A 13,093-nucleotide genomic window follows, 5' to 3' on the forward strand; every position below is an offset into this window, starting at 1 on the left:
AGTAGAATGTGTCTGTCAGGAAAGCTGAGTGACTTCGAACACGAAGCAGTCTTTGGATTTCACCTGAATAATAAACCCATCAGGGACATTTCAACCCATCTGGAACCACTCAAGCCGGCCGTGGTGGTCTAGCGGTTCTAGGCGCTCAGTCCGAAGCCGCGCGACTGCTACGGTCGCAGGTTCGAATCCTGCCTCGGGCATGGATGTGTGTGATGTAGTTAGGTTTAAGTAGTTCTAAGTTCTAGGGGACTGATGACCGTAGATGATAAGTCCCATAGTGCTCAGAGCCATTTGAGCCATTTGGAACCACTCACGTCGACTGCTAGTGATGTGATTGTGGATTGAAGACGCTAAGGAACAACAAAAGCTAAACCGAGACCAGGCACATCTCATGTATTGGCGGACAGGGACCGTCAAACATAGCATAGGGTACTAGTAAAAAATCGCATGAACTCAGGTATTTCTTAAGCAAATGCTAAATGCGAAAGGGTATGAACACATTTTAGAGCGATGTGTACTGCATATTGCAGAGGAACTGTTAGCAGTCGATGATTCTATCAGCATGACAGTGCACCCTGTCGTAAAGCAGCATTTGTGGGGAAATGGTTTGTAGATGATAACATTCCTAAATGAACTGGTCTGTCTGGAGTTCCGACCCCTCATGGACTGAGGTAGATGGTCGACTTCGCTCTAGATCCCAGCGTCCAACGTCACTACTCTCCTTGGTTTCTGCTCTTGAGGAAGAATGATAAGCGATTGTTCCACAAACATTCATACGCCTCATTCGGAGAGTCCCCAACAGATTTAAAGCCGTCATAAATGCGAAGAGTGGACACACCCCATATTAATGTCCACTAATGGGTGTCCGGATACTTTTGATCAGATAGTGCATGTAGACTTCCAACAGCGAGAAAAGTATTTCCAAGAAAGAGAAATATTTTCACATATAACATAAATTTAACTGTTGACATGTCTTTTTTAAAAGTATTTGGAATGTAGCCTCACACGGAAGTGAAATGTAGACAATAAACTGCACAGGCGACAACAGAATAAAGGTTTTCAAATGTGATGCTGCAGAAGAATGCTGAACAGTAGATGGGTCAATAGGGTAACTAATGAGGAGCTACTAAATGGAGCTGGAGAGAAAAGAAATTTATGATACAACTTGACTAGAAGATAGGATGGGTTTATAGGATACGTTTTGAGGTTTCGAGAAATGTTTAGTTCAGCAATGGAGGGAAATGTGTAGTATGTGTGTGTTTAACGTAGGAGGATGGGGAGAGGGAGGAGTAAAAAATACTGTGAGTTTGACTAGACTAATAGCGATCCTGTGAAGGTAGATGGCAAAAGTTACGCTCAGATGAAGTGAATGTATAGGACAGAATGGCGTGGACAGCTGATTCAAAACATTCCTCGGAGTGAGGACCAAGCTACATTACGAGCTCTTCGTTGCATTAGAAGCATGTAATTGTTATTTTGTAAAGAAAAGTGCTGTGAACACTTGCAAATGTTTGTTGCAGGACCGACGCGCTTATCCAGGCTACTATACGCAGGAAGTTTAAAGACTGTACAGTGCTGACCATAGCCCACAGACTTAACACCATTATGGATTCAGATAAGGTCCTCGTTATGGATGCAGGAACTATGGTGGTAAGCTATGTTGAATTAAATAAAGTAGCTCAAATAGTAGTCAATATTTTATAAACAGATGTCACTCTGATATATACTTCTAAACCAGATAAATTAAAATTTTATTAACTGTCATACGTAATACCACGTTACATAATACCTATTTTCCTTACTGAGAGATCATGAAGAGGTCATTTTGCAATTTTATTTGCTTCCGTAATTGCTTCAAGTTCTACAGTGACATGCCGTTAAGTTAAAAAGTAGGCAATGTACAATGTTTGGACCGTCCTGATGCAGTAAATTTCAACGTCGAAATTCTGTTACCCTGTATGTTAGAGAGGCATAGATTTTAGGAAATATAATTACTTGCGATTTTGGAAGAGTAGTGAGAGAGAGCAGAGATAAGAGGCAACCTTCAAGTTCATATCGGATTAGCCCAGATTTTAATCCACATTCTTAATAGATGATTGTAATTTGATCCTTGCAAGGTTTCTTGTACAAACACACAACCAATTTGTTCTTCTGCAGAAAGTTAAGGTAGTGAACAGTTTCTAATACCTTAGATGTCAATGAGAAGTCAAACTCTAACTTCCTTTCTAGTAAACCTTCACACTTTATAAATTGTGGAAGTGCATTCTGAGATCTTCAACACCCAGAGGAATGTAGATAATTTGTAACAACATATGACATTAGTATGCAACTGTAAAGTCTGCCAACGCACGATTTTCAACTGAAATTCAGCATTCCACTGCAGCTTGGTACACTGCTCTTTCACCGAATTAGAGGCACCAAGGTAAATAAATGCACAGAATGACTGCTTTCATTAGTTACATTAAGGCTGTAGACCAAGTACTCATCAAATGTTTGCAAAGAAGTAGGACAACTTCTTTTCGCGATGGCGCATTAGCTACAATCCATGTTATTGAGGAAGTGACGTCATGCAATCTGTTACAGAGATCTCATGCCAGACAGACTACAGAACATCCGAAATCATTTTTAGCTGTGTGACACGTTGTAATGTTTCGCTGGTAGATGTCATCGTGACATGACCCATGACCCCCCCCCCCCCCCCCCAGTCGTTCACGCTGCCGACTAAGGCCCGTGGTGCACCATTGTTGCCATTTTTCCATGCACGGTGTACTTTAACCATGGCTGCACACGAACTGTTTATAAATTTAGCCGTTTCTTAAATGTTTCCGCGCTTGGCCCGAAAACCAATAAACACGCCACGTTGGACGTACGATAAATAGCTCCGTTTCCGCATTACGACAACGACTGCACTGTTTTCTGCATCCCCTCGACACGATTTGTATGTCCTCCACCTCTGTGAGAGGTACTCGCACGTTGACGTCGAACACAAGCGGTGGTCTCATTAATGTGGCTGGACCGTGTATAATGAATAAATTTCTATTAAATTTTATGTTAAGCGCAGCGAATAGCCCTACTAGAAAAGACAGCAGGACACGACTTCTTACAGAAGATTAAAAGAAGACGATCACAGAATTAGAGACTAGTATCACTAACATTTGTTGCAGGATCCTAGAACAAATTCTCAGTTACTATGACAGTCCTTGAGGGAAAGAAGCTTTCCTCAATGATTCAGCAAGTGCTCAGGTAAAACTAGTCACTCGTACCACAGCTTGCTTTATTCACAGATAACACCTTGCAAACAGTACTTGAAGGCTACAAAGTAAATTCTGTTTTCGAAAATTTTCGTAAGGCGTCCAACTCGATGCTACATATCGACCGATTAAAAACATGTGTCGATAGGGAGTATGTTCTTACATACAGGATGAACCCGCATACCACCGATAGAACTTCGAATGCTGTTCAGGCACTTTTTTTTTTATTTTTGTATAAGGGACTCGTGTGACTATTTATAGAATAATAACGTAATTACGATTTATTCTATTTGTAATACCAGTCATCTTTGTTAGATGCAGAAACGCAGTAATGTGGTTGCCACACATGGGGGTATTTCATGCAAAAAGTTGGCCGAAATGAGTGTTTGGTATTTTCTGTACTGTCAAACACTAGAGAACATATTTGTAGGATAATAATGTATTTACGTACTTTACAACATGAAATAAACAAGATTATAGTATTTTTATTCATTTCTTCGTATCTTGGCTACAGTAAAATGCAATACAATGCTTCTAGTCTTGTTCATGTGAGCAGTATGTTTCTATTTGGGTTCCTCTTTATCGTCATTGCCAGCTTCACGGACCTGCCTAATCCATCCATATTCATTTAAGAAAGATTTGCTGTTTTTCTTTGGCTTCATTCTCGTACCTGCTTTTAATGGAACAGATGTCAGTCGCAGCCGTTTTATTATGTCCAGATTGCTGCTCCCGGAATTTTCTTGTCCGACTGATAGCAAGTACAATTAATATAAAAATATAATGTGGGTGAAGAATAAGGCAAAAACGCCAGAACGGTTATGGAGCCAAATGTCAGGCGTTTGAAGTACTTATCAAAAAGTCTTGACGTCAAATATGTGAAGAATTCTGACAAGAAACGCATTTATGTACTTGAAATGAGTATTAAGAAAGTTTAACGGAGATGTTCATGGAATGTAAGAATTAATCTTCAGAAAAACTATTTGTCGCGAAACCTTGTGGGGCAAAGAAACGGTATTCAACGAAGACTACGCAACCGTTGTGCTCTCATCATTATGGTCTGTATGCCGCGCAGCAATTACGAGAACAAGATAGGTTGGTGTCCGTACCAGAACACACGGTTAATTATTTCCATGCACGGAAGGTACAGGACAGAAATTCACTGATATTGGTAGGAAACTGGCCCTACAGGACACATTGGCTTGGGCAGTACGGTACGTGTGTGGATGTGCGACTACCTTCATTCATATTTTTTGCCAGTGAGTGATTAATCGTGATGGTCCTGCTCTACGATCACTTTGATCCTCGGACGTGAGAACTGTGGACTTCTCTTTCAGGGCATCTGATTTGCCCAATATGCAGACTGTAGTCGATAATCGTTTGGAACTGGGTTCTTGGGTTCTCGGCAGCGTCTTGATTTACTAGTGCGTGTGTCAAGAGTCTAGGAAGCGCAGGTGTATGTTTTGTCGGCATAGTGGTCGACATTTGGAACAGGTATAGTGCAGATATTGGACAGGATCATAACATAAATGTATTATACTGTATATCTGTCATAAGTACGCGGTACGAATCTATTGACGTAAGTGTGTTCTGCTTTTACTTTATACAATTTCATCACACGAGCATACGGCCGACACTTTGCAATGAATGTCACGCTACCAGCAACGTTATACATAAAAATACAATTTGTCGATAAGGAGGCATAGAAGGTCATGTGTTTCCTGCATCAAAACACAAAGGAAACGTTTCGGATCAAAGTACGTCGGCAGGTTTCACAAAAATACACACTATTTATGTCGGATTACTTCTTTACTCTGTGGTCCTGCGCAATCGAATAATGTCTTCCATCATCACATTTGAATTTCGATCACTTTTAATCAACAAATTCCTGCAATTCTGTAATTCTCCTCAGCGAACGGTTCATTGCTTGGACATAATCACATTTGCATAACGTAACGATTTCATATTCCAGGAATACGACCATCCACATATACTGCTGAGAAATCCATCTGGCTTCCTGTCCAGACTTGTGGAAGAAACGGGCACTGCGATGGCAGAACAGCTAAGAGGTGTTGCGAAGCAGGTGAGAGTCTTAATCGGGCAGACGATACTTTGTCGATGTAAACGTGTAATGTATTCTTAACATTTGTGACATCTACACCTATAAAAGTACTTCATCTTTTTTTCAGAGCTACAACGAATTACATGGTCTACAGGAAGACTTGGCAGAAGAACAAATTACAATGCTGTGAATCCTCGTTCATCACTTCCCTTTCTAGATCGACGTCTGTCTTAGAGATTTGGCATCAGCACTGAATCTCAGAAAGCGCATCTGAGCATCTATTGAGGAAGTGATAACTACCAGTGATCTCAGTGACTGACGGAAAGCTGTATTTATTTCATGTGAAGTGTATTATAGAGGACATATTGCTCGTTACTACAGTGTCTCAGCACAGCAGAGTGAAGACTTGGTGGAGAAGCTGGTAATAAGATGCCCTCTAACGGTTCCAAAGAGTGGTGTCAAGTGATCTTCCTGGCAATGAGGTTCCCATTACTGCTAAACAACCGCTGTAGGGTCAAACAGTTAGGGAATGATGGTTGTAAAATGTTGTATACTTGATTACTTACTCCTGCGCCAATTATACATTTCACATACCAAACAAATTTGTCCAATAATTTTCTTTTCCTTTTTGTGATAAGTAAATATACCAGAAGTTTTTATATTACTGAGGCACCGATGGATGGTATTACTCTCAAAGAGTCAGTAAGTTGATTACAGCTGACAATAAAAAAAATGGATCGAAGAAATGAAATGTCCATAAAATGAAAACTAAAATGACAAAATTGTAAGAACTGGCTTATGTGAACTCAGAAGGTTTTGTGTAAATTATATGAGAAGAAGCCGTCAATTCTGTTTAATGCTTAACTACGCTGCAAAAATTTTATGCGAAGTACTCCATTTTTCATACTGGTGCAAAAATTACCAGAAATTTGTCGCTATGTCTATGACATTTAAATATAAAAATGGCTAATATTTTACAGGGCAACGGCCTTGCAGCAGTGGATACACCGGTTCCCGTGAGATCACCGAAGTTAAGCGCTGTTAGGGGTGGCCGGCACTTGGATGGGTAACCATCCAGCCGCCATGCGCTGTTGCCATTTTTCGGGGTGCACTCAGCCTCGTGATGCCAATTGAGGAGCTACTCGACCGAATAGTAGCGGCTTCGGTCAAGAATACCATCATCACGACCGGGAGAGCGGTGTGCTGACCCCACGTCCCTCCTATCCGCATTCTCCACTGAGGATGACACGGCGGTCGGATGGTCTCGGTAGGCCACTCGTGGCCTGAAGACGGAGTGCTAATATTTTACAGCTTGCAAAAGAAATGGGTAATGGTTATCACATGTTTTATTGTAGCTGGTGTATGAGTATACACGCTCTTTAAGGCAACAGACTCGTTTTATGGAGAAATCGGGTTTAGCTTTTCAGTTCTGTTTTCCAGATTTAGGTCTTGCGTGGATTCTCTAAATCACATGGGACTGCAAGGATGAAGACACCACGTTCATTTCCTGCATCATCTTTGTCCAATCGGAACTTGCCCTCCATGTACACTATATGATCAAAAGAATCCGGACACCCCCAAAACCATACGTTTTCATATTAGGTGCATTGTGCTGCCACCTACTTCCAGCTACTTCATATCATATTAGACATCGTGAGAGAGCAGAATGATGCGCTCCACCAAATTCACAGACTTCGAACGTCGTCAGGTGATTGGGTGTCACTTGTGTCATACGTCTGTACGCAAGATTTCCACACTCCTCAACATCCCTAGATCCATTGTTCCCGATGTGATAGTGAAGTGGAAACGTGAAGGGATACGGACAGCACAAAAGCGCACAGGCCGACCTCGCCTGTTGACTGATAGAGATCGCCGACGGTTGAAGAGGATCGTAATGTGTAATAGGCAGACATCTATCCAGACCATCACACAGGAATTCCAAACTGTTTCAGGATCCACTGCAAGCACTATAACACTTAGGCGGGAGGTGAGAAAACTTGGATTTCATGATCGAGCGGCTGCTCATAAGCCACACATCACACCGGTAAATGCCAAAAGACGGCCCGCTTGGTGTACGGAGCGTAAACATTGGACGATTGAACAATGAAAAAACGTTGTGTGGACTGACGTACCCCGGTACACAATGTGGCGATCCGATGGCAGAGTGTGGGTATGGCGAATGCCCGGTGAACGTCATCTGTCAGCGTTTGTAATGCAAACAGTAAAATTCGGAGGCGGTGGTGTTACGGTGTTGCATCCCTTGTTGTTTTGCGTAGCACTATCACAGAACAGGCCTACATTGATGTTTTAAGCACCTTCTTGCTTCCCACTGTTGAAGAGCAATTCGGGGATGGCGATTGCATCTTTCAACACGATCGAGCACCTGTTCATAATGCACGACCTGTGGCGGAGTGTTTACACGACAATAACATCGCTGCAATGGACTGGCCTGCACAGAGTCCTGACATGAATTCCTTTGGGATGTTTTGGAACGCCGACTTCGTGCCAGGGCTCACCGACCGACATTAATTCGTCTCCTCAGTGCAGCACTCCGTGAAGAATGGGCTGTCATTCCCCAAGAAACCTCCCAGCACCTGATTGAACGTATGCCTGCGAGAGTGGTAATCAAAGCTAAGGGTGGGAAAACACCATATTGACTTCCGGCATTACCGATGGAGGATGCCACGAACTTGTAAGTCATTTTGTGCTAGGTGTCCGGATACTTTTGATCACATAGTCTATAGTGGCATCGACGTAGATGGGATGTTAATTTATAATTTCCTTTCTTTTTTTATTCCTTCAGAATTTCAACAAGCCCGTTTCAAATTACCACAGCTGTTTCCAATAACTTTAATTCGTCGTAAGTCCTATATCTGTCGTGGTCTTACATCACACGTGTAATTTACTCGACACTGGAGCAGTGAACAGTTATGATGCTCACACAGCAAAATATCAGACATACCTTCACAGATACATATCTACATCTATATCTACATCCATACTCCGCAAGCCACCTGACGGTGTGTGGCGGAGGCTGCTCTGAGTACCTCTATCGGTTCTCCCTTCTATTCCAGTCTCGTATTGTTCGTGGAGAGAAAGATTGTCGGTATGCCTCTGTATGGGCTCTAATCTTTCTGATTTTATCCTCATTGGTGTCTTCGCGAGATATACGTAGGAGGGAGCAATATACTGCTTGACTCCTCGGTGAAGGTATGTTCTCGAAACTTTAACAAAAGCCCGTACCGAGCTACTGAGTGTCTCTCTTGCAGGATCTTCCATTGGAGTTTATCTATCATATTCGTAACGCTTTCGCGATTACTAAATGATCCCGTAACGAAGTGTGCTGCTCTCCGTTGGATCTTCTCTATCTCTGTGTGTAATGAAACTTATGACTTCAAGGTAAGACGTGTGCGATGTAAAAATCTGACATCTTGATCAACGATTATTCTTTAGAATACAATGATGCAGAGTTGGTTATGTTAGAAACCCATCTGAAGTCCTGTGAATGTAGCACTGTACGAACCAACATGACAAAAAGCACTAGTAAGTGGCTTTCATCACCAGGTTAACTTAATTTTATACAAACATTATTAGTACTCTCGTCAGTTTTGTTAAAACTACTACCACCTCTTGTCTACACTACCACAGATGTTGTTGGAAAACTTTTATTTTGAATTGTATTTTATAAATTTCCTACGCTGTTATCACTCCCAGACGAGTTCTGTTTAATTACTTCCACTTCCTGCGAGATTTTACCGCAACAAAGTTTCATTTCTGTCTTCCCTTGTTTACACTCAGTAGCTTCAGCTTCAATATTTTTATCCAAGCGTTCGAAACTTACCGTTACGACATTTTCAAATTTCTTTAGTTTTTCATTTAATTCAAAATCTGTTTCTTGAAACCTATTTTCACTTCATTTTTAAATTTCCCAAAAACTTCATTTAGTTCTAACTTAGATCAGAAATTTTCTTTTCTAACAAAGCTTCCATTTTCTGTTGACGGTCTTTCAAATTTTGCTCCAGAGATTTTTTATGTATCTTATCGTCTCTTCATCCATTCTCTTTTCTGATTGTCTCGTTCCCTTTTGTGAGTTTGATCCACTAACAGCTTCTACCTCTTTGATAACAGCTTCTATTTTTCCACTCATTTTTTCTGTCCGTCTGTCCGTCTTCCATTTACTTTTGCCCTTCTTCAGCAACGAAAATGTACGTTATACTCCTCCCTTCTCATCTGATATCTACTTCTAATTTTATGATTTTCGCTTTTCCTACACTCTCCATAACAGGTCCTCCTCTTTCTTTCCTTGCTATTTCCCATATCTGGAAGCTAGCTATACAGTCCTCATCTCTAATCGTCATTTTGTAGACTCAATAACAAAAAAACGATGCGCAATAAAATACACCACCTACTAAATTTCGAATCACTTATGAGAGGAATGAAAGATTATGTCAAGATAACATTAAAACAACACTGTCCTCTCAGTACACGGTGTCATAACGGTTATAAAATGCCGTTTTACTGTCCTGACACGGAACTGAGCCATATGTGAAGAAAACTGTTCTAAGAGACCTATTTTACGAGCTTTTGACCTTGAATTTATCTCAACATTTGACTATAATAAACGTAACGATGCCAATTTCCATCACTGTAGACTCAAGTGAATCTTGTCTCTAATAAAGTTATTGGGGTGAATTATATCAGAAGGTAGTTCGCAAACCAAAAAATATATGTTGTACTTCGCATACAGTAGCAGAACAGGTTGTGTTATTGCTGAACTGTAACTACGAAAAACAAATAAACCCGAATTCGATCCTGAGTGTGCTATAATATGACGATCAGTAGAATGTAAGAATAGTCGTAGTTGTAGACAATTCTCAAATTTAAATTTCCCACGGATTTCGTGCGTTGCACCAACAGCGAACCAGTAGTCTTGTTACTACTGGTCAGCTCTCAGAAACTAATGGCAGAAGCCATCGAACATGTAACGTATTGCATATAACAGCAAAATATGTAAATATGCCTGTTATAAACACGACACTCAGACACATATAGAAACAACAGCTCCAAAAGACACTTCAAAACACATGCAATAACTACGATACAATAAAAGAGAAAGATGGAGGTTGCGAAGAGCAATGGCAAGTGCTAAAGGAAGATTAAGAACGTCAACACAGGTGATGAACATTCACTCCGAAAAATTACATTAATTCATGTTAAAATCAATGGTGGCCAAAGTTCGTTACAAAACGTAGAAATTTTATAACTGGGACTGTTAAACTACACACATCGAAAAAAGTTTTGCGTCCCCCCGGTCCCAGAACTCCTGAAGATAGACGTTGACTGTGATATTATATCACAGACACAGTCCCGTTGACTGTTTAGAGATGTCATTAAACCCTCCCAAAGATGTAAACAACCATGCATGAGCAGCTCCTATTAGACGGAGGGGGTTCGACGGACGATCCAGTCATTCCACTAGGAAGGAGGTACATGACTCTTGTTGTCTGTGGTTCAACCACGCCTAGACGGTCAACAGCGCGGTTCGATCACGTCCGCATTGTTACTTTGTGCCAGGAAGGGCTCTCAACAAGGGAACTGTCCAGGAGTGAACCAATGCGATGCTGTTCGGGCATGCAGGAGATACAGAAACACAGGAACTGTCGATGACATTCCTCGCTCAGGTCGCTTAAGTGCTACTACTACAGTGGATCGCTACCCACGGATTATGGTTCGGTGGAAGCCTGACAGCAACCCCACCATGTTGAATAATGCTTTTCGTGCAGTCACAGGACGTCGTGTTATGACTCAAACTGTGCGCAATAGGCTGCATGATGCGCAACTTCAATGCCGACGTCCATGGCGAGGTCCATCTTTGCAACCACAACACCACGCAGCACGTTACAGATGGGCCCAAGAACATGCCGAATGGACCGCTCAGGATTGGCATCACGTTCTCTTTACCGATGAGTGCCGCATATGCCTACAACTAGACAATCGTTGGAGTTTGGAGGCAATCCGGTCAGGCTGAACGCCTTAGACACACTGTCCAGCGGTTGCAAAAAGGTGGAGGTTCCCTGCTGCTTTGGGGTTGCATTATCTGGTACTGACGTACGCCGCTGGTGGTCATGGAAGGCGCCGTAACGGCTCTACGATACGTTAATGCCATCCTCCGACCGATAGTGCAACCATATCGGCAGCATATTGGCGAGGCATTCGTCTTCATGGATGACAATTCGAGCCCCCATCTTGCAGATCTTATGAATGACTTCCTTCAGGATAACGACATCGCTCGACTAGGGTGGCCAGCATATTCTCCAGATATGAACCCTATCGAACATGACTGGGTTCAATGGCTCTGAGCACTATGCTACTTAACACCTGAAGCCATCAGTCCCCTAGAACTTAGAACTACTTAAACCTAGCTAACCTAAGGACATCACACACATCAATGCCCGAGGCAGGATTCGAACCTTCCACCGTAGCGGTCGAGCGGCTCCAGACTGAAGCACCTAGAACCGCTCGGCCACGGCGGCCGGCGGACATGACTGGGATAGAATGGAAAGGGCTGTTTATGGACGACGTGACCCACCGACCACTCTGAGGGATCTACTCCGAATATCCGTTGAGGAGTGGGACAATCTGGACCAATAGTGCCTTGATGAACTTGTGGATAGAATGCTACGACGAATGCAGGCATGTATCAGTGCAAGAGGACTGGTGTGTACAGCAATCTGGACCACCACCTCTGAAGATCTCGCTGTATGGTGGTACAACATACAATGTGTGGTTTTCATGAGCAATAAAAATGGCGGAAATGATGTTTATGTTGACCTCTAATCCAATGTTCTGTACAGGTTCTGGAATTCTCTTAACCGAGGTGATGCAAAACGTTTTTTGATGTGTATATTTTTAGAGGTTTGAGAGAGAGAGAGAGAGAGAGCGTTGCAGCTTATCTGTTCATTGTTGGTGCGTTGTAACGGCTACTGCGGCTCATCGGTAGTGGTGGCGTAATTAAAGTAGCTCCATCAGTTGTGTATTGCGACGGTCACATCCTCTTCCATAGTGTATCTTCTTCCGGGAGTGATTTTATCCTCTGTGCTCTTCCTTTGGTCACAAACTAGTCGAATGTAATTGTTGCTATGTGAAAAGTGATAAACAGTTTCAATGTTTCCACCATGGTGGTTAATGTTTTAATACGCTGGCAGTTCATTAAGCTGCAAATAAGATAATAATATTAAAGTACGTTAGTTTGTGCAACTCAGTGAGATGCAAACAATGTGGTTCTAACAACGATATTCATGTGTCACCGGTGCCTGCATTATCACTGCTGTTTATAGCACTGCACAAGCTCGCAGTATTTCAACAGTCTAACACTTTCTTTCCTTAACGTTCAGGTCAGTGTCTAGATCAAACCGCGTCTGTAACATAAGAACTTGACCGCAAAATTTGAAAGAGCGCGTTACACAGCACAGCCCCCCCCCCCTCCCTCCCCCTCCATCCTCCACCCGGTACACGTCAGTGCATTCACACACTGACACACACTGTTCTACTGCACCTATCGATGTGCCGGCCGGAGTCGCCGTGCGGTTCTAGGTGCTACAGTTTGGAGCGGAGTGACCGGTACGGTCGCAGGTTCGAATCCTGCCTCGGACATGGATTTGTGTAATATCCTTAGTTAGGTTTCATCAGTTCTAAGTTCTAGGCGACTGATGACCTCAGAAGTTAAGTCACATAGTGCTCAGAGCCATCTGAACCTATCGATGTCACTCTCAAACCACAGTTC

At 42.4% G+C, this 13,093-nt stretch overlaps 1 protein-coding gene across 1 annotated transcript in view; it reads left to right on the forward strand.

Annotated features, from left to right (window-relative positions):
• Nucleotides 1-5,877, forward strand: part of LOC126234406 (ATP-binding cassette sub-family C member 4-like) — a 123,763-nt gene extending 117,886 nt beyond the window's left edge. Inside the window, exons 23-25 of the mRNA XM_049943095.1 lie at nucleotides 1,521-1,650; nucleotides 5,221-5,331; nucleotides 5,438-5,877. Coding sequence (XP_049799052.1) covers nucleotides 1,521-1,650; nucleotides 5,221-5,331; nucleotides 5,438-5,500 — 304 coding nt within the window. The 3' untranslated portion in view covers nucleotides 5,501-5,877. The remainder of the gene's footprint in view (nucleotides 1-1,520; nucleotides 1,651-5,220; nucleotides 5,332-5,437) is intronic.
• Nucleotides 5,878-13,093: the final 7,216 nt, after the last annotated feature.

The sequence above is a fragment of the Schistocerca nitens genome, chromosome 2 (genome assembly GCF_023898315.1).
Source record: "Schistocerca nitens isolate TAMUIC-IGC-003100 chromosome 2, iqSchNite1.1, whole genome shotgun sequence".
NCBI classification, from domain to species: domain Eukaryota; kingdom Metazoa; phylum Arthropoda; class Insecta; order Orthoptera; family Acrididae; genus Schistocerca; species Schistocerca nitens.